The 20,854-nt window shown below is 49.1% G+C and overlaps 1 protein-coding gene across 2 annotated transcripts in view; it reads left to right on the top strand.

Annotated features, from left to right (window-relative positions):
• Positions 1-20,854, top strand: part of DNAH10 (dynein axonemal heavy chain 10) — a 74,634-nt gene that overhangs the window by 2,252 nt on the left and 51,528 nt on the right. Inside the window, exons 3-21 of one of the 2 annotated variants that reach the window (XM_087828624.1) lie at positions 339-439; positions 1,943-2,051; positions 3,488-3,603; positions 3,833-4,046; positions 5,145-5,302; positions 5,993-6,223; positions 6,481-6,671; positions 7,393-7,591; positions 8,351-8,545; positions 9,814-9,984; positions 11,338-11,514; positions 12,504-12,629; positions 13,471-13,655; positions 14,053-14,204; positions 15,101-15,265; positions 15,756-15,963; positions 17,878-18,034; positions 19,300-19,776; positions 19,875-20,033. In XM_087828624.1, the coding sequence (XP_087684750.1) occupies positions 339-439; positions 1,943-2,051; positions 3,488-3,603; positions 3,833-4,046; positions 5,145-5,302; positions 5,993-6,223; positions 6,481-6,671; positions 7,393-7,591; positions 8,351-8,545; positions 9,814-9,984; positions 11,338-11,514; positions 12,504-12,629; positions 13,471-13,655; positions 14,053-14,204; positions 15,101-15,265; positions 15,756-15,963; positions 17,878-18,034; positions 19,300-19,776; positions 19,875-20,033 (3,491 nt within the window). The remainder of the gene's footprint in view (positions 1-338; positions 440-1,942; positions 2,052-3,487; positions 3,604-3,832; positions 4,047-5,144; positions 5,303-5,992; positions 6,224-6,480; positions 6,672-7,392; positions 7,592-8,350; positions 8,546-9,813; positions 9,985-11,337; positions 11,515-12,503; positions 12,630-13,470; positions 13,656-14,052; positions 14,205-15,100; positions 15,266-15,755; positions 15,964-17,877; positions 18,035-19,299; positions 19,777-19,874; positions 20,034-20,854) is intronic. The other variant, XM_016203131.2, reaches the window with a different exon arrangement.

Consider the following 20,854-nt stretch of genomic DNA (forward strand, 5'->3'; position numbering starts at 1 on the left):
GGGGCGCTCGGCGGGTCCCCGCCCCGAGCAGAATCAGGTCTACGTTTATTATTTTTTTTCTTTTTGGTTCATTAAAAAACACCCAGCGAGGATATTTTCCCCCCGTTGCTTTTTAGCGAGTGGAAGGGGGAGGGAGAGAGAGAGAAACGTGGATGCGACAGAGACGCGGCGACTGGTCGCCTCCCGAGCGCGCCCGCCGGGCCGGGCCTCCAGCCCGCAGCCGAGGCCTGTGCCCTTGGCCGGCGGCGACCCCCGCGGCCCCTCAGCGCCCTCAGCCGAGCCGGCGAGGACCCCGGCTTTCCGATGGCTCATCGCGCTGGTTGGACGGTGTTTTGCAGCCAAGAGCCTGCAGCTGAAAGCCAGCTCGATGTACCAGCCTCTGAAGGGCGCGGAGGAGGACGACCTGGACGCAGAGAGCGCGGGGGGCGGCGTCGCCAAGGTACGGCGGCGTGCTCCTCCCGGGGGGACGGGAACCGGCTGCCGCCTGACCGGAGGGACGGACCCCGGCGGGTGGAGGCCCCCCGAGCCCCCTCAGATCCGACACGGCTTGGCTGCGGGGACCCCAGGACGCGGAACAGGCGGGCGTATGCTCGTGGCGACGCGCACCGTTCACCACAGTGGCCGATGCGGGTTAGAAGCGCATCACCCGGGGAAGACCGCAGCTGCGGGTAGGACGGAGCCCGCGGAGAGCAGGCGGGAGCGGCCCGTGGGCCGCGCCCCCTGCGGTGACGGGAGTGGGCAAGAGCGGCTCTCCCAACGGCCCGTGGGACGACGTGTGTGGAGTGCCACGTGTGTGGAGTGCCACGTGTGAAGGGTCACGTGTACAGTGTCACGTGTGTGAAGTGCCACGTGCATGGAGTGTCGCGTGTGTGGAGTGCCATGTGTGTAAAGTGTCACGTGTGTGGAGTGTCACGAGTCAGGGATGCTCACCTGGGCCTTGGTGGCCAGTCGCGTAGGCGTCCCCACGTGGCTCACGCTAGTTACTCAGCCTCCGGAACCATCAGGAGTCAGACTGATAGAGCGTGACCCCAGGCAAATGCAAACAGGCGCCCACCTCCGATCACCGTGTTAGTATCAACCACCCAGCATGGCCCCGCGCGCATGGCTCATCCGTTGAACATCAACCTAGGATCCAGGAGATCGAGGCCCGATTCCTCATCGGGGCACATGCCCCAGTTGGAGGCTCGATCCCCAGTAGGGGGGTGCAGGAGGCAGCCGATCCATGACTCTCATCATTGATGTTTCTTTCTCTCTCTCTCTCTCCCCCTTCCTCCCTCCCTCTCTCCCTCCTCTCCCTCCCTCTCCCCCCCTCTCCCCCTCTCCCCCCCTCTTCCTCTCTCTGAAATCAGTAAAGATATATTTTAAAAAATAAACTACCCAGCATGACGGACCTGAGTCCCCGGGTATACAGACACTCAGGACAGGCAGGACATTCCAAAGCTTAGAGGTTATCACCTGAGGGCTGGCTAAGGGCCACATTGAAACACCTCGGGAGGTGCAGGGTTTGGACAACCCAGGCCTGCTGAGTTAATCCTTTCCTGTATAGATCCCAAGGGTGGAGCTTAAAGCTAGGATGTAAGCCTGACCTATGCTAAATGAAGTTACCCTTAACCGCTTTAGGAATATGCCCCCCCCCCCCCAAAAAAAACAAAACTGCATTCAAGCCTGGCTTGTTGCAATGTGTAGCATAGAAAAGCACTATTAGGTCAGTTGGTTTAAGTATGGTTGCACCAAGAAGTTAATGGAAGAGTCTGGGTGCATTTTAGCTCATGGGTGACCGGCTGATGACCAGCCGGTGCCGGCTGTGCATCTGCATCTGTGTGGTTAGGAAGCGAGGTCAGAACACAGCAGTGAATGGACAGCTCAGGCGTGCTGGAATATTAGGTCCTTTGGGTGAAGGGCTGTATCTCAGTGTGACAGGTTTTTGTTCCTCATGTTTCAGAAAACTGTTAAGCACATCGTGGAGAAGATGTATCTCCACGTGCTCTGTACTCCTGTCCCCGAGGAGTATCTGGACCAGAATGTGGTGTTTTTCCTGAGAAATACAAAAGGTACATTTCTCTTGTGTGTGTGTGTATGGTTGTGGGTGTGTGTGCACATGCCTGGGTGTATGTGTGAGAGCCTAAATTTTCACACTTTCCCGAGAATGACTTTTTATTAATATAGTCAGTCCTCATTTTCCACGGATGCCATATTTGCAAATTTACCTACTCAAATTCTTTTGTAACGCCTAAATGAGTACTTGTAGTACTTTCAAGGTGATTCAAGGACGTGTGCAGAGGGGGAAACACTGGAGTCTCCCAATGTGCATGTTCCTAGCTGAGGTGGAACGAGGTGACGCTCTGCCTTCTTGTTTCAGCTCCTACTGGAAAGAGACGTCCTTAGCACATCTGTTTAGGGCCACCATTTTCACATTTTTGTGCTTTTTTTGGTGATTTCACTGTTTAAGGTGGCCCCAAGCATGGTGCGCAAGTGCTGTCTAATGTCCCTGAGTACAGGACGGCTGTGACATGCTTTAGGGAGAAAACTCGCGTGCACGTGTGTGTGTGTGTGTGTGAGTGTGAGTGTTAGATAAGTTCCTGTCAGTTGTGAGCAATGGTGCTGTGGCCATGAGGTCAGTGTTAACAGTTCAGTAACATACATTAAATGAGGTGTCTTTAAACTGAAGTATGCACAAAGCAAGGTTGATGGAAATGCTGTGACCAGAGGCTCCTAGGAACCTAAGCCTGCAGTTCTCCTGGGAACAGTGGCTCAGTATTTGCTGACTCAGTGTTCACAGCACCTTACAGAGCAGAGCTACCGTGAATGATGAGACCTGACTATTAATCTATTCTTAGTTATATTTGTAAATTAGATGGAGGTTCAAAATGGCATGACCCTGAGTTACAAGACGAGCTTTCGTGGACTTTCTCTGCATGGTAACTTTGGGGTGAAATGCTTCTGCTGTGCATTCCTGCTGCACTCAGCCATCCTGGGCACCTGTGGGTTGTTTTTTTTTAGTGACTTCCCCAGTGATTGTTGCTCTTGGACCTCGTCTGACTGTAGCTATTCCAGTTTTGCTCAGTGGTTAGAGCGCTGGCCCATGGACTGAAGGGTCCCAGGTTTGATTCTGGCCAAGGGCTCGTGTACCTTGGTTGCAGGCTCGATCCCCGGCCCCGGTATGGGCACATGCGGGAGACAGTCAGTCAATGTGTGTCTCTCACATCGATGTTTCTCTCTCCCTTCCACTTTCTCTGAAAAGCAGTGGAAAAAAATATCCTCAGGCGAGGATTAAAAAACAAACGAATTTATTATTTTTAAAAAACATACCATATATATTTCAGTTTCTCATAGGCCAAGGGACTTATTTGAATAGAGGTTGGCGTGTATTCTGAGCCTGTGTCCTTTGTAGCCACTTGGCAAGAGGGAGCCGATTCCTGTACCCTTGGAAATGTGAACTGTTTGCCACCACCGCACGCATCTCACCCTCGAATCTGTTCCCTTTTAGAGATGATCTTTGAAGCCAGCTACATGAAGGAAGCTATGGAAACCATGCCCGAAACGCTGGAGTATGGGATTATAAATGGGCATGTGCTTCATTTCCTGAGAGATGTCATATGCCAGGTAAATGTGGGCAGTGGAAGAAATCTCAGCGTTCCTAAGATTAAGGCCACCTGGTCTCCTTATTCCACCAGTAGGCAGTTGGCAGCTCTTACGTCCCAGGCGCTGTCGTGAGCTCTGTGGATGCATTTGTGCCTTTGAGTAGAATATTCAAAGCCAGAGGCAGCTCAAGAGCGTGAATTGTTGAGCATGAGGCCATGGGATGATTTGTTCGATAAACTTGGCATTGCAGGTCTTCTTGCCAGCTTTGTCCTTCAATCAGCACAAGGAAGCAAGCTCAGGATTCACACCCGGAGAGCACTCTGATGCTATGTCTGAGGTGGAGCTGCCTAGCATGCCTGGAGAAGCAGTGGAGTATCACAGCTTTCAGTTAATACGGGATGAATTTTTAATGAATCTCCAGAAATTTGCAAATAGCATCCAAAGAACAATGCAGCAACTTGAAGGTAAGCTTTCGTTTTCCCCCTCTTTAGTTAAGTAGGATGCATTTACTTTAAGGAGGCAATTTAAGAGCCCATAAGCTTCCTTTGTTTTAACTTACGATTATTCTTGTTTGTCTGCTCATGACCTGGAAGGCAATGAGCTGGTCATTGTAAGAGACACAGGAACAATGAATCCTGGTCCTCAAGGATGTTATGATCCAATGCCCAGTGCACCAGGGCAGAATAAGGAGCTCGAGAAAGATGTTAGGGCCTCAAGGGTTTGGAAGAGGGTGACCAGGTTGGATAAGTGGCGGGAAATCAAAGGAGACTTTCTGAAGGAGGTGGTGTTTGACCTCATCTGGAAGGATGAGCAAGGCTTTAGGAGGTGGAGTTGGGGAGCTAGTGCATTTCAGGCAGGGAGAATGGCTGAACAAATGAAGGGATTTCCATGAATGAGAAGGAGTTGAGGGCTGGGTCCTAGGGCTTAGATATCTCTGTGTCTGTCCACGCCCCAGGTCCCCATACATGGTGGGCTGTCTGTCAGTTGGGTGGAGCTGCTCTGCACCTCAGTGGATGGGGGGAGTGTGGGCTGTGAGTGGAGAACCAGATGGTTGAGAGGCTGGCTTAGCAAGGGGCCTGAGTCGTTTGATGGCTATACTGATTTTTATTATTTTTTATTTTTTAAAATGTTATTGATTTCAGAGAGAGGAAGGGAGAGGGAGGAGAGAGAAACATCAATGATGAGAGAGAGTCATTGATCAGCTGCCTCCTGCACGCTCACTGCTGGGGATGGAGCCTGAAATCCTGGCATGTGCCTTGACTTCGGGAATCGAACCCTGACCTCCTGGTTCATAGGTTGATGCTTAACCGCTGAGCCACTCCAGCTAGGCGGTGGTTCAATTTTTAAATGAAAGTTACTAGGTTGACCAAGGGGAACACTGGAACAGTGATCTGATTCTCTAAAATGCTGAAAGAGAATGAAATGTAGACAGATGGGATGGAATGTATCAGACCGTGTCACACTGATGTGTGGAGAGAAGAGCCTATGGACTGACGTGAATGTGATTGTCTGTGATCATTTTCCCCAAATGGGTGGTTGACTGAGCGCTTTTGTTTTACCAGGTGAGATCAAGTTAGAAATGCCAAGCATCAGCGTTGAGGGAGAGGTGCCTGCCCTGGCAGCTGACCCAGAAACGGTTGAAGTCTTGGAGCAATGTGTGATAAACTGGTTGAATCAGATTTCAGCGGCTGTCGAGAGCCAGCTGAAAAAGACACCTCAGGTAACTTGTGCGGTGCTTTTGAAGATATTTGATAGAGTTCATGCTTGCCTCCCTGAGAAAGGCCGTGAGTCTGGGGGCCCATGTGGTCTAGCCTCTTCTCTCACTGTTTTGTATCTTCCTAAAAGATGGAAGTAAACATGCCTAAGCTTTCATTCTTGAGCTCTCAGATGTCAGTGTGCTACTAGGTTGCTTCCTGGATTGATGAAGATAATATTGTGTGTCACTCGGGTTGCTTGGGCTGCCCCAAACAGGACACCCAACTCAGCTGGCTTAAATACGACAGAATTTGTTAGCTCCCATAACTGACAAGTCCAGAGGCAGGCTGGTTTCAGGTACGTTCGATCAAGACTCTGGCAGTGTTTCTGTGAATCTCTCGGTTCCACTCTCCTCTCAGCAGGGGCTTCCTCCTCAGGCTGGCTTCCTTCATGGTAGCGACTTATAGCAGTTTCTGGCCCCACATCCCCACATTGTCCAGAGAAAGACAGTGTCTTTGTCTAGCATGACCAGCTGAAGTCCCGAGATTCACTCTGATTAGACCATCCTGGGCCAAGTGTCCATTCCCGGAGTCCTTGTACAGATTAGCCCCTGTGTGGAGCATTTGGGACAGAGGAACAGATGCTGGAGAAATAGCCTCCAGTGTCCACTCCACACTGATGATTACAGTTGTTTGTATGTCCATGTCACCTCCAGGGTAACGGTCCTCTGGCAGAAATTGAATTCTGGAGGGAAAGAAATGCAACTCTGAGTGCACTCCACGAACAAACGAAGCTTCCTGTGGTCAAAAAAGTCCTGGAAGTGATCAAGGAGTCAGACTCTCTGCTCGTAGCTAACCTGCAGCCAGTCTTGACGGAGCTGTTCAAGCTGCACATGGAGGCCTCCGACAACGTGCGCTTCCTCTCCACCGTGGAGCGCCATTTCAAGGTACGCAGGTGGGAAGTCACCTCTCCGTGTCAGCTCTCAACATGGATTCAACTCCCTTTGTAAATGTTCAGCATTTTAAACATTGCTGTAAAAGATATGTAAAGTAATGTTATTTTAACCACTCGTAAGCGTGTCGTTGAGTGGCATTTAATACATACACGGTGCTGTGTACCCCTCATCACTGTCCACGTCCAAAGCCTTTTCATCAGGCCCAGCGTAAACTCTGCTCTCTCTCCTGCACGTGTCTCTCTGGTCAGAACATAACGCATGGATCGAGCTTTCACGTTGTCTTGGAGACCATCCCCTCCATGATGAGTGCGCTGAGGATGGTGTGGATCATCTCCCGGCACTACAACAGAGACGAGAGGATGATCCCACTCATGGAGCGGATCGCTTGGGAAATTGCCGAGAGAGTCTGCAAAGTGGTGAACCTTCGGACCTTGTTCAAGTAAGAAGTAGTAAGAAATAGCAATGCTGTTGTTTCCTTAAGCATGTCCTGCTCTCACTCAGCAGCATGTTTCCAAGGTTCTCCACACCGTAGCGAGTGTCAGCGCCCCTTCCCTTCACATGGCTGAGTGATGTTCCATTGTGTGGACATGTAGGTAATTTTACTCACCTGGACCTTCTTCCTTAGTTGTCCTTGAAAAGACTGAGGCACAGGTTCAGAAAATTTTCAGTTCTGGACCCTAGGCCCGCTCAGGTGCAGCTGAGGATCAAATGTTGAAGGAGATACAGATCTTTTTTTCACTTTCTTACCAAAAAAAGAAGAAAAAAATCTATGTGGGTGACATAGGTACCAGAATCTTGGAATTATCATTTTGCTCCGACGTTGCAGCCCCTACTGTTGACTTCTGGCCTAGCCCCAAGGCCGCCTGCTCCCCTTTCAGCTCAGACAGAAAGCTTCCCGGGTGAGCCACAGCATTTCGTGTTGGGTGGGCAGCTGCTGCAAAGGTCAGCCTGGGCTGCAGCTTGGACTTCCTGTCTCACCCTTGCAAATCGTGGCGGGCAGCTGCTCGCCTGGTGAGCTTTTATTGAAGAGGCGCTGAAATCAGGGAGGCTCTGCTCCTCAGTTAGAATCCTCCTCCTAGAAACCTGCTCCCCTGGGGACTGTTGCTCAGACCCACTACATCTCTGTCTTCCCTCCCATCTCCGGGTCTCTCTGATCACAGGGAAAACCGAGCAAGTGCACAGCACAAAACCTTGGAGGCCAAGAACACCCTGAACATGTGGAAAAAGGCCTATTTTGACACCAGGGCCAAGATCGAGGCCTCAGGGAGGGAAGCCCGGTGGGAGTTTGACCGAAAGCAGCTGTTTGAGAGGACAGACTACATGGCCACCATCTGCCAGGACCTCTACGACATTTTGCAGGTGCGGGGGTGCTGCTGTGCGCTTTCTTTAATACACGTGAAGGTGGTTAGGGTTGCCTGATGGAAAGCAGTTTGGCTTTTTAAAAAACACATTTATACCCATTTATTTGGGAGATTGCTTGGCCTGTAAACTCACAGCTGATAAGGGTCATTGCTGCACGATTCTGAGGAGGAGGGAGAGAGACCAGTCTGAATCCTGAGAGTGTGGAAAGCTTCCTTGTTTCTCCCTCCCGCCTCTGCTCCAGAAGACAGGAACCAGGGCTTTCAGAGTCCAGCCGGCCTCCTCGCCTGACTCTTATTATCAAGCCTCCTTTAAAACAATGCACCTTCAAAAATGAAGCCCTTGTTCTGTTTTATGGATCACACTATGTCCGAAAAACAGTAAGTGGGAATTCACCCTTCCCTTGAATGAGCATGCCTGAGAATTCACGGAGAACTCATGACCTGGATTAAAGCCCTGGCAAGATTCTTGGCCAAATCAGAAACCGAGCTGATCCTGCCCTAGGCAGCTGTCTGGAGGAAATGTCCAGTGACCCCTGTAGGTGCAGGATCCCAGAGCTGCTCGGGGAAAGGAGTGTGGGACGAGGGAGGAACAGGTAGGGAGGGGCCAGAGCATGCACACTCTGTAAGCTGTGTCAGAGTGCCGGGCTGGGCTCTCATCTTGCGTGCAGTAGGCACAGTACCTGTCCATGAGTCTGTGTGTAGCGAGAATATTCAGTGTGAAACCGAAGAGTGACCTCTTGGTGTTTTGTTTGGACAGGTGATGGAGGAGTTTTATAATATATTTGGTCCAGAACTAAAGGCAGTGACGGGGGACCCCAAGCGCATTGACGATGTCCTGTGCAGGGTGGATGGCCTGGTCACCCCCATGGAGAGTCTGACCTTTGACCCCTTCAGCATCAAGTCCTCGCAGTACTGGAAATACGTGATGGACGACTTCAAGATCGAAGTTCTGGCAAGTAGTTTTTCCTTGTCAAATTTGCCTGGTTATTTAGTTCTGCTAAGAGGTTTTTTGTTTGTTTATTTTAAATCACAAAGACTGATAGCTGCTTTTTTTGTAAAAAATGGAAGCAATACAGAAGAGCATAAGGTAAAAGTGAACATCCCCTAGTCTCCTTTGTCTCCCTCCTCCTTCCTGAGATGAATCACTTTAACCGAGCTAGGCACAGTAGCATTTCCACAGAGGTGGGCTGGGTGTGGAAGTGGAGAGGACCTAGGAGGACCAGGCTGCAGACTGGGACTGACTTCAGTAAGCAGTAGGGAGCCATCCAGGGTTGTTGGCCAACGGAGTGATATGATGGGAATTATACTGGAGGAAGGTTTTTCCGGCCACAGCACAGGTGGATTTGGGCTAGGGAGGTGGGGAGATGACATAGGAGGTTCTGGCCGGAGGTGTGGGGGAGGTGGAGCCTGTCACAGCGAGGCTGGAGGCGAGACTATGACTTCACTGCGCCAAGTGTGACGGGCTGCCCATCACCATTACCCTTTCAGCCACGTGTGGGCTGCACCACCCCCAAGCTATGTCTTAAGTAATTGTGTGTTTTTACCCCCGAGTGTGTCTTTATATGGACAACCCCAGACAGTTCTACTTGGTTATATAAGCATTTTTATTTTTATTGTATCTAGTTTATTCTCAGCTTCTATTTAATTCTACGTGTTCATTTTTAAATTGAATTTTTCATCAGAGCTACTTGTGATACTAAAGGCTCATAATAAGAAAAGGCAGCCCCGAGTACCCTCTGCATCCCGTCCTTGCTGTCATTTCTATAGTTTTAGATACATCTTTTTTTGCTTACCTCTGTATTTCCTAAAGAACATGCCAAGGTGGTTATTTCCTTTTTTACCAAATTCGATCAACTTTAGACATGAGTTAACTTCTCAGGGTAGATGCAGACTCCACTGTCCTATTCCTGCTGCCCTCCTTTGCCTCTGCCACCAGCATAGTTTTGTAGTAGCTTTTGGTTAAATTAACAGAGTTTACTTCTTACGGCGGTGAAGCTGTGACCCACTCCTGACCTGAGAAGCCACCATAACCCAGCTGCCTCCTTGTCCAGCCCTTCATTTCCATGGCGTTGAGCACGGCTTTTATTGTTCATTTGCATTCTCAAGGCACAGATTTGGTTGTTTGCTCTTTTGTTTTGTTTCGTTTTGCCGTTTTACTTTTGCAGGATAGTTACAGCAGCATGAGGGATGTTTTCTTGACTTTTTGTGTTTTTTTGGCAGGTTATTGAGAAAGAAGCAAAAAATTTTATTGATGAATCTTTTAAGACGCTTCGCTCGGCTGAAGCAGCATTTGACATGCTTCTGAAGTTTAAGCACATTCGTTCACGGGAGGCTGTTAATCGACAGATGATGATGAAATTTAATGACATTCTTGCACAGTATTGTAAAGAGGTAATTGAAAGGCCTGTAGCCGCTGTCTGTTGCAGTAAGATTGTACTTGGCAAAATTCGAACAATTGAATCTCACTATTGTCTGTTCCATCTAAATTCAGAGAAACGGGGGGTTTTCCCAGGTATGTATGTCACATAATACAGGTAAGCAAAAAGTGGGTGTGTTTTATTTGGTGGAGAAATTCAGTGAGAATTTATTGAGTATAATGTTGTATACCTCATGTGTGCGATGGGCCCAGTAATAATAGTAGTCATCAGTGCTTAACCATGTGCAGAGATCACGCATGTGTTCATAAGTTAATTCAGAAAACCGCATCCAGGGCTTCATGTTCTAAGTGCAGCGTTAGGCAAAGAGAGAGATAGATGCATAAAACACAGATTCTGCCTTTAAAGAAGTCAGTTTCTAGTGGGAGGATCAGGCAAAAAAATGCTTAATATTGTATTCAGAAAATAGAATGAGAATATGTGAAATCACTAGATGACATAAGGTAATACAAAGTAAAGGGGTAAAGTGATCTCCTAAAGTATCAGTTTTCTGTTGTTGCCATAACGAATGACCACAAACGTCATGAATTAAAGGAACACAGATTTGTTGTTTTACATTCAGTTCTAAAAGTCAGAAGTCTGCTACAGTTTCACTGGGTTTAAATCAAGGTATCAGCAGGGTTGTGTTCCTCTCTGGAGTCTCCTGGGAGAATTTATTTCCTTGTTTTCTCGTTTCTGGAGATTCGTGACCTCCTTCCATCCTCAGGGCCAGCAGTCACCTGCCCCACATCCCGCACCAGTCACTCGGACCCTCTCCTCTGCCTCCCTCTTCCTGCTTTAAGGACCCTTGTGATTACATGACCCACCCAGATAGTCCTGGGTAGCGTCTCCCCAGTTTAAGGTCAGCTGATGGGCAACCTTTGTCATGTGATGCAGCATATTGACAGTTCTGGGAATCAGGACCATTATTGGGGGCTCCTATTCTTCCCCCACTCCGAATTACCCAAGTGAGAGTGTAGGGATGCTTTAGCCAAGGGAGGAGAGAACCCAAGTGTCCATTGGATGGACAGACGCACAGAGTGTGGTCCAACCACACACAGACACACACACACACACTTCAGGCCACTAGTCATGTCGAGAACAAACAAGTCAGTCCAAGGAATGTACACAGTCTGTAATGATGAGGCAGTTTGGAACATTGCACATGTTCAGCATACAAAAAAGAAGTAAATAATAAGTAGTAAAGACACTATTTTAGACTGCTGATATTCCAGTGTTCATCTCGTTAAAGATACTAACCTCCAGTTGAATATTTCCTGGCTAAGTGGCAATGCTCACCACTCACAGAGTATACTCGGTTGCTTTCCAGATCGACATCGTGAATAAACTCTTTATCCGAAACCATGACAACCCCCCACTGTATAAGAATCACCCTCCGGTGGCAGGTGCCATTTACTGGGAGCGATCCTTGTTCTTCCGGATCAAGCACACCATCCTCAGGTTTCAGGAGGTGGAGGAGATACTGGACAGTGACCGGGGGGAAGAAGTAGGTCACTCTGCTGGAACCTCCCCTTGTGTATCACACAGGCTCCGTGGGGCTGCCCGAGTGAGCAGCTCACCTTCAGACCCTTTCCTGCCACCTAGAAGGTCCCTCCTGGGGTCCCTGATCCAGGGCTCGGGTTTAAAACCACCTTTTTGCATCCTTTCTCTTTGGCATCTCAATACCTACGACATCTTCCAGGTGGCAGGCACTTGACCTTCAGCCTCTCTAGGGGGTGACCACCATCTTTCTGATAGTACTGTCTGTCTGTGCCTCTCTTCCCGTGGGTTTTTGTAAGTTATATCGCAGGTGTTGACAGACCTTTTCCTTAAAAGTCCAGAGAGTAGCCCTACCCAGTTTGGCTCAGTGGTTGGAGCATCGGCTGGTGGACTGAAGGGTTTCAGGTTCGATTCCTGGTCAAGGGCACGTACCCCGGTTGCAGGCTCAATCCCTGGCCCTGGTCAGGGCACGTGCAGGAGGCAGCTGATCAATGTCTCTCTCACATCGATGTCTCTCTCTGTCTCCTACCCTCACTCTCTGAAAAGCGATGGAAAAGATATCCTCGGGTGAGGGTTCAAAACCCAGAGAGTAAATATTTTAGGCATGTGTGGGTGGTATGGTCCCTGCTGCAGCTGCCCAGCTGTGCAGTTGCCTCGGACGGTATCCACAGATAACAGGAAAACGGACAGGCATGGCTGCTCCGATGAGATTTCCTATATGAATGCTGGGGTTTGAGTGTTCCTGTAGGTTTCACAAGCCACAAAGCATTGTGTTTGTTTTATTTCCTTCTTATCATTTAAAAACACGAAAGCCATGCTGAGCTCGCGGGCTGCCCCAGACGCAGCCCACAGGCCGAGGTCTGCTGCCCTCTCCTCTCCGCCTAGAGCCCAAGCTGAACCAGCTCAAGCAGACTCTCCAAAACCTGTGAAATTCTGTCAGCTTCCTTTTGCAGACTGTGTTAGGGCCAAATGATAATTGCTTGAATTCTTGGGTAGGTGAAACAAAAGTATTTGGAGGTGGGCAGGACGATGAAGGACTACGAAGACAGAAAGTACGAGCAGTGGAGAGAGGCGACAGAGCAGCTGCTGCCGGCGCTCATGAAGAAGAGCCTGCTCACGAGGGTGCGTCCCCGCCTCCCCGTTCCAGATGCGGTGGCCCGAGGGGTGGCGGGCATCCCCCTCCTGACACTCGTGAAGGTGATGGGAATTTCCAAAGTCAACGGCTGGGAGACAAGGAGAAGCAGAAAGGAAGGAGGTGGGGCAGCACAGGGCCACGGTCAGGAAATGCCCCAAACTGGGCAAGTCTGCTGACTCGGGCAGATGGGCTCACTCTGAGCCTCAGTTTCTCTGCTTATAGAGAAGAGTTGGGTTCAGGGACATAAAGTATTGGTTGAACCATATAGGAAACAGCTGGCCATTGACCATTTTCAACCTGCAGGAGAACGCCACTTCCTGTGACTCACCCTTGTTCTTTCTCTTTGTGCCTGGCACACACCAAGTGGCCAAGAAATAAATCGTAGCTGTGAGGGAGGAAAGACCCAAGCTGGGCGGTCATAGGTCTTTGGTGTCTGAAATTCTGAAGGAGGGACTGGAATGAGTGACGAGGGCCAGGTGGGCCCATGAGGAACTGGACTGCTCTGGTCCCATCCAGAGGGGCTGCTGCTCCTCGACTCCAGCCCGTTGTCATATATCCTCAGCTTTGCCAAGTTTTTGAGGGTAACCAGAATGGTGGATTTCTATATGCAGGTGCCCAGTTTTCAAAGGTGGATAACTAAATGGAATTCATAAAAACTGTTCACCAAACAAAATATGCATTCTGGCTGGTTCCCACCAGCTCCCCAGTCTATCTCAGGGCACTGGGGACCGGCATTGATCTTTCTTGGGTCCACGTGGAACCCGGGCAGTGTCGATCTTAGTGCTGTCAGGATAGCACTCCCACACTGACTGCACATCCCTCCCACAGGTTTCTAGCAGCTCTGAAGACGCCGCAAACTCCGCCAACTCCTCCGACAGGGGCACGACCTTTGCAATCAATTTTCCATTTAGTCTCAGGGAGATTATTTATGAAACAAAGTACTTGGAACAGCTGGGATTCCCTGTCCCAGAATTAGCAAGGAACATCGCCCTCCAGGAGGACAAGTTTCTTAGGTAAAAAGCTTCTCATAAAGTGGCAGAGAGCTCTCTGGTCTGGGGATGCCACACACTCAGAAAACCACCAGAACCCCCACCCCAGAGCTTGCAGCTCTGTGGATTTCATAACTCCCAGTATTTACCAGTAGAAATTAAAACCAAGAAATGTTTAAAATGTGTACTTACTCATTTATCTAAAGATAACACTAATGAACATTCCATGTTAACATAAGTTACATTTTTAATGAGTAACCAAAATATCCCAAAAAAGGAAGGCTTTGCATTCCTGCACGTCCCTCGATCAGAATTCCAGGCTGGCTCCTGGTCCTCTGTGACCGTCCCTAAGGCAGGTTGTTAGGCTGGTAACGAGCTCCATCCTGCTTGCCTCACGTCGCCGCCTCTCCTGCACGCGCAGGTACACGGAGGGGATTCAGCGCATGCTGGACCACTACCACATGCTCGTGGGAACGCTGAATGAGGCCGAGTGTGCCCTCCTTGACGACCACTCGCAGGAGCTAGTGCGAGTGTTTAGGTCCGGATACAAGAGGCTCAACTGGAACTCGCTAGGTAACACGTTTCATCTGTTCCTGCCTTTTGGGCTCAAAGGCTTTTGGCTGAACTGTGACTTCTGAGTGGAGGTGGTTGTGGCTAACAGATGCGCTTGGAGCACTGACAAGGACCCTCTGGGCCTAGACCTCATCCCAGGGCTGTGGTTGGGAGTGAAGATGAGGGGGGCGCCCTGTACTTTGGAAATAAGTGAGGCATTTGGCATTTCCTCGTTTCTCTCCTCTTCCCTGTCTCTTGATCCAAATCTTCCCTCCTTTCTTTGTCACTTCCTTTCTCTCCCCGTCTTCCTTGTATGGAGAATACATGTGTTTCAACTGTGGGCTTCAGAACTAAACACCCAGGTTAAAAGTCCGGCCCTACCCACAGCGCTCGACCTCTTGGGCTCAGTGTCCTCAGCTGTAAAATGGACGTAATCTCAGTGCCCGATTCCTGGGGTTGTCATTAGTAATCAAAGACATGATAACGTAACCTGCTGAAGCCATCCCCTGACCGATCGTATGCACTTAACTGGGTTTTCTGTTCCAGTTCTCGCCGTTTGCTTTCCCAAGTGCGGCCGGGTAGGGTAGAGTGGAGGGTTCAGTCTGCCAAGGCAACGAGAAGACGAGAGGGTGGACCTTCTCTCTCTCCCACAGTGCTTTACATGTGATTATGCTCAAGTTTGAACAGAAGAAATGTGTCATTTGGCTGATTCTGAGCACGGGCAGGGCTCCTTCCTTCCCAGGGATGCCAGTGGCTCTCTGCCACCTCACAGTCCCAAGGGCAGGGGATGAACAGGGTCCTTCCTGTACAAGGGATGCCGTCTGGTGTCAACATTACAGGTGGTGGAGGGAGAGAGATGGGAGGAAAGACTCCGAAGGCCAAACAGCTTGTTTGTTTGTTTCTCTCTTTCTCCAAAGGTATTGGGGACTACATCACACGGTGCAAGCAAGCCATTGGGAAGTTCGAGTCCCTTGTCCATCAAATTCATAAGAACTCGGACGACATTTCTTCCAGGCTCACGTTGATCGAGTCCATAAATCTCTTTAAATACCCAGTGCCTAAAACTGAGGAGGAGCTCCCAGGTAGATCTGGCTTCTCGTTTCTTTGTGGAAGTTCTTTGATTGTAGAAGGAATGAAAAAACCTTTTGGTGTGTGTGCACACACACGTATATTCTATGAGTGGACTAAAACCATTCCTAACGATCTCACTCATTTACCTGAAAGGATCATGGGTAATTCTCATGGGCTCACATTTACTTGTTCAAAGCAGATATTTTAAGTGGTCTTAGATTCATCAACAAGGAATTAGGGAGAAGCAGGATTTCCCACAGATGTAAGAGCTGCTTGCTGTGCGTGACATTGTTCAGCACCCATGGTGGGCAGTCCATACTGTCACTTAGCGTTTGCTTAGGGTCCGTCTGGATATCTGGTGCTGACTTGTTTTCTGCTTTGGGTCAAGGTTAGAGGCTGCTTTTGTTATTTCCAAGATAGACAGCCAGTGTCTGGGTTGCTTTAGAAGTAATCATCCTCCCCGTGTCCATGGAGGACTGTGACCGGTGACTTCCTCTGCAGGCGTAAAGGAATTCTTTGAGCACATTGACCGAGAAAGGACCAAAGATGTGGACTACATGGTCAGGTGGTATCTTGCCATCGGGCCTCTGCTGACCAAGGTCGAGGGCCTGGTCATCCACACCAACACGGGCAAGGCCCCCAAGTTGGCCGCCTACTACGAGTACTGGGAGAACAGAATTTACGAGGTCTTGACAAGGCTCATCCTAAAGTAAGTTCACCCTGTTGCTTGTTTTGAGGGCCGTGTGCATAGGTTAAAATAGTTCATATAGGTGAACAGTTAAAGGGGGGTTGCAGGTACAGAGTGAAAACCAGTTGGACAACAGTGCTGCTTCCTGGCTGAAGGTCACTCTCAGGATGGAGGAGTGATGTTCCATTGGGCTCATGCTCTTGTTGGGCCCTTCATCATTGAGAAGAGGAACTTATCCCTCTCCCCACGTCAGCTGTCCCAAAGACATGCATGTGTCTGTGTTCATCAGGCACCAGAGAATTGTCTCAGGAGTCACGAAAACCCCGGGGGACTTTCTTGCCCTATTGAGAGAGGCTGACTTGGAGGGCATGTGACCCATTCATGCTTCCCAGTGGGTAAAGTGAGCCCCTGGCTAGAGGAGCGTCACATACACACATCTTGAATGCCTGTTGCATGGGCCAGCCTTGCACAGGATAGAGGCTGTTCCTTCCCTCCTGGAGCTCACGGCTCCTAGAGCAGCTGAGAGCCGAGTGCCTGGACCTCGCTGCACTGGCAGAGGATCATTCTAAGAAACGAGCCTATGAGATTCATGACTGTTGTCAGCTCCACGTTGTGAGGGTGGTGGTTGTTTCATCACATGATGTCCTTTTCATGGGGACATTCCCCTGATTTCCCTCTGAGCTTAGCCTCTCGAGAAAGTACTTCCTTTCTCTTTAGTTCTTTGTTGTTTTGTTTTCCAGTGCTACGGACACTTTGGATTTCAGGCTTCATAGCTTTCCCTTCTCTCCTTGACTTCTAGGAAGCTTAGAAACAAGTTTGTAGCCTGAATGCATCAGGCTTGCAGGTGTTTATGATTTGCATGTTTAGTCTCATTCTTGACCCTTTTATTTGGAAGCTGATGTGTACGGAAGCTCACTCTGCACCAGGCTTATGCTGTGGCCTTTGCAGTTCTCACCCCATTGTTCAGATGAGGACAGACTGTTGGGAGGTTAAGGGGCTTGCCCGAGGCTGCACATCCAGTAAGATGTGCTGGGGTCTGAACCTGGGCCAGTGTCTCTCCAGTATCACTGAACTGCCTCTGATTAGTGTCTTCTTCCTTTCTTACTTTGTCCCACTTTGATTTTAGGGTCCCTTAGTGCAGCTAAGGTATTCTCCTGAGCTGCTCAGATACACCTTGGAGGAACGCACTAATAAGAAAAACAAAGACCTTTGGCTTTCTCGTTTCCTGGACCTAGTTTGATAGACCTCGCTAAGTTGATCTGTTTTTACATGTTTCATTTATTTTTTGTTGCTTCTAACCTAGACTTCTAAAGCATCCTCATACGTAGGGCTGCCTCCCATAGTGCTTCCCTTTCTGATATGCTATGTTTCCCCCCATTCCTCCATCCATTCGTCCACCACTCACACGTTCATTCAGAGGTTTAGAGAAGCCTGCCACACCGTGCCAGACACTGGACCAGACATGGTCCCTGTCCCTCCAGAGCGTCTCCATCCTCAGATGGGGCAGAGGCAAGACATCAGGCAACAGACCCAACCAGGATGATTTCTGTGAAAGAGCAGAATACTGTTCCTGGGAGAGAGTGGAGGGGCAGGCTTCATGTTAGCTGAGTCCTAGAGATAGGAGTGAGCAGGAAGGGGAGGAGTCTCCTGGGGAGACGATTTGCCCTGAGTCAGAGCTGAGCAGCTTGTGGAAGTCATCTATTATTTACATATTGCCCAGCTAATAGATAGTTACTGCCCCAAAGTTGAAATGCTCTTTTTGTAAAATTAAGGCTAAAAAAAGATATATAACAAAACTCAGTCCAAACTGCCCATGATAGCCCTAGAATGTGTTATTACAGCTTTTACATGTGGTTTTTGTGACTCCAGGCACTCTAAATGTTGGATATATTTTACTACCATGAGTACTGAGTCTTTCTTATTACCCCCTCTTAGGAATTTGCAGTCTTTTAATGCTTTAATCCTGGGGGACGTCCCCTTGTTCCAAACGGAAACCATTCTGACTGCGCCCGAGATTATCCTTCACCCCAACTCAAATGAGATCGACAAAATGTGCGTCCACTGCGTCCGAAATTGCGTGGAGATCTCCAGGGTAAGAGCAGGGCCGTCTGTGTGGTTTCGCAGGTGTCTTCCCATCTCAGATGGTTGGGCCACCCGAGCTGGTTGAGAACCTAGGTTCCCCTCCATTCCTTGTCCAGACTGTTTTAGTCTCTTCTGGGTGCCTCCTCTGTTGATCTCTACCTCCTGGAGTGTCCCAGGGCTCAATTCGGGCACCCCTTTCTTCTCTCCTTTCTCTTCTCTGCACAGTCACGACCAGTCTTGTGGCTTTAATACACTACCCCCTCCCCCAGTAAGTAAACATTTATGACTGAGTAACTTAATGTAGCTTATCCGCTTCCTCTATTTGAGCTTCAGGATTCCTGCTTCATGGCTGAAAACAAAGTGAGCCAAGTTTTAAACTAGGGTCTTTCTGACCTTGTTTGCTAAATGGAAATGGCAGCACAGTCCACTTTTAGAGATGTTGGGAGGGCTCAGCAGTGTGACACATGGAGGGAATTTAGCACAGTGCTTGGCCACTAGTAGCTCTGAGTGAATGTGAGGTATCAGTGTTGGTGTTAGTATCTGTCGTGGGATTAGTAGCATTGTTCCCACCCGCTGGAGAAGTTCTGTGTGACACGCCCATGGTCTGCTGTCAGGAATCATGCTTGATCAAAAGTGGGAGGGAATCTCAACAGTGTGGCAGGGACACGTCAAATGAACAGATTTGCTTTGCGACATGGGGGTTGGGGGGTCAGCTTACCCAGCTTTATGTTCCTTGTCAATAAGAAAACTACTGTTTCATCCACCTGTCCTGTAGGAAGCAGATGGGCATTGTTATTTAAAAAGTTAGCTTTTTTTGCATAACAAGGCACTCCAACTCTTAACATGGTAACTGTTTGTTTAGTTCTGGATTCTGCAGGCTGAGTTGGGCCTAGTGGTTCTTCTGCCTCAGTTCTGCCTGATGGGCTGGCTGTTGGCTGGGGCACCTGGTCCTCCTGTCTGTGGCTTATCACCATCCAGAACGCTAACTCAGCCTTGTGCAAGAGCCTGAGAGTGGAAGCTTCACGGCCACTTGAGTCCCTGGCTTGGAACTTGCATGAACTACTTCTAGCCCTCCTGGTGGTCAAGTCACAGGCTCCCCCGGGTGGGAACATGGTGGGAGGAACAAAGAATTGTCCTTTTTGCAATTGAGCACAGTTTATTAATGATAAAGTGATTTCTATTACTAGAAAGAATTATGACTGAACACTAATACATACCCAGGGAGCAAAACCGATACTAATGTGCTGTCTCTGCCCTCGATTATCGTCTTGCCAGAATTTTGTTCGGTGGATGAACGGCAGCTGCATAGAATGCCCACCCTTGAAGGGAGAGGAAGAAGAGGTCGTCACAATAAGCTTCTACAGCGACATTGCCCTGAACCCTCAGATCATCGAGCAGGCTGTCATGATCCCCCAGAATGTCCACAGGATTCTGGTCAATCTCGTGAAGTACCTGCAGAAATGGAAGAAGTACCGGCCACTCTGGAAGCTGGACAAAGCTATCCTGATGGAGAAGTTTGCTGCCAAGAAGCCCCCCTGCGCGGCCTACGACGAGAAGCTGCAGTTCTACTCCCGCGTGGCCTCGGAAGTGATGCGCCACCCTATGGTCAAGGAGGAGCACTGTGTGCGGCTGCAGCTCGGTCCCCTGGCCAACACCGTGCAGGAAAACGCCAAGTCCTGGGTGACCTCCCTGGGGAAGCTGCTCAACGATTCGGCGAGGGAGGAGCTGCACAGCCTTTACGAAGAGATGGAGGTCGTGAGCCATGGGGTTTACTCGGAACTGCCTTTCTCCGCTGGGTACCATTTCCCCCCTCCATGTTTATTCAGTGTCCTTCAAATTCTCTTTTACAGAACCTGGCCAGAAACCTGAAGAAGAGCCCCAAAACCCTGGAGGACCTCAAGTTTGTCCTCGCAACGATTGCAGAAGTTAAAAGTAAATCCTTGCTCATGGAGCTCAGGTACCGGGATGTGCAGGAGCGGTACCGCACCTTGGCGATGTATAACATCCACGTGAGCCACGTCCACTTTCTTCTAAATCTCACTATTGGGTTGAACACTAAGACTTTTTTTAGAAATACTGATAAAATTTAAATGTAAAGTAAGCCCCACAGTTATTTAGAATAGTGGGAGTTTAGAGTCTATTTATGGATATTTCATGGCTCCAATACTATCTCTAGTAGACTGGTCTGTAGTTGCACATGTTCCAGTTCTCCCTCTTTCATTCTGTGTGTGTGTGTGTGAATTTTTGTTAATAAGTAAAGGACTCTGCAAAAATGATAAAGGGGGGAGAGAGAGGGAATGAGAGAGAGAGATGATAAAAGAAACTGGTAGAAGATGGTTCAGTTGTCTGTCTCTGTTTAGGGTTGTTAAATGTGGGTTTCAAGGACCTTTAGAAGTCCATGGTTGAGTTTGAGGGGGTCTGGGATCTTCCTGAAATTACATGTAAAATTTTGCATACTGTGCACCTCCTCCCCCCCCCCCCCCCCACTCTCACACACAGAATCAACTGGAAAAATAAACTAGTGGGGAGAGAGAAATACTTGTCATAAGCTCGTGTTTGCACAAGCTTGTATTTCAGCATTTACATGGCTTCACTGATTTGAATACCCTCTCTGAGCAGTAGCCCTGGGCTGATCTCTAAAGATCCTCTTGTCAGAAAATAATGCACAGCATGTGAAACTTATATTTTTATAACTGAAGTAAAAACTCTCAGTTTTGTCTTTTGTTCCCTTCACTCTGTTAAGTAGGATTTTTTAAACTCTGTCCTAAAACTTCGTTATGGTCTGCTTATACTGCTCACGTCTCTCTCGGTTTCTCCCGAGTCGTCTTGT

Source organism: Miniopterus natalensis, chromosome 20 (assembly GCF_054644295.1).
Source record: "Miniopterus natalensis isolate mMinNat1 chromosome 20, mMinNat1.hap1, whole genome shotgun sequence".
Taxonomy (NCBI): Eukaryota; Metazoa; Chordata; class Mammalia; order Chiroptera; family Miniopteridae; genus Miniopterus; species Miniopterus natalensis.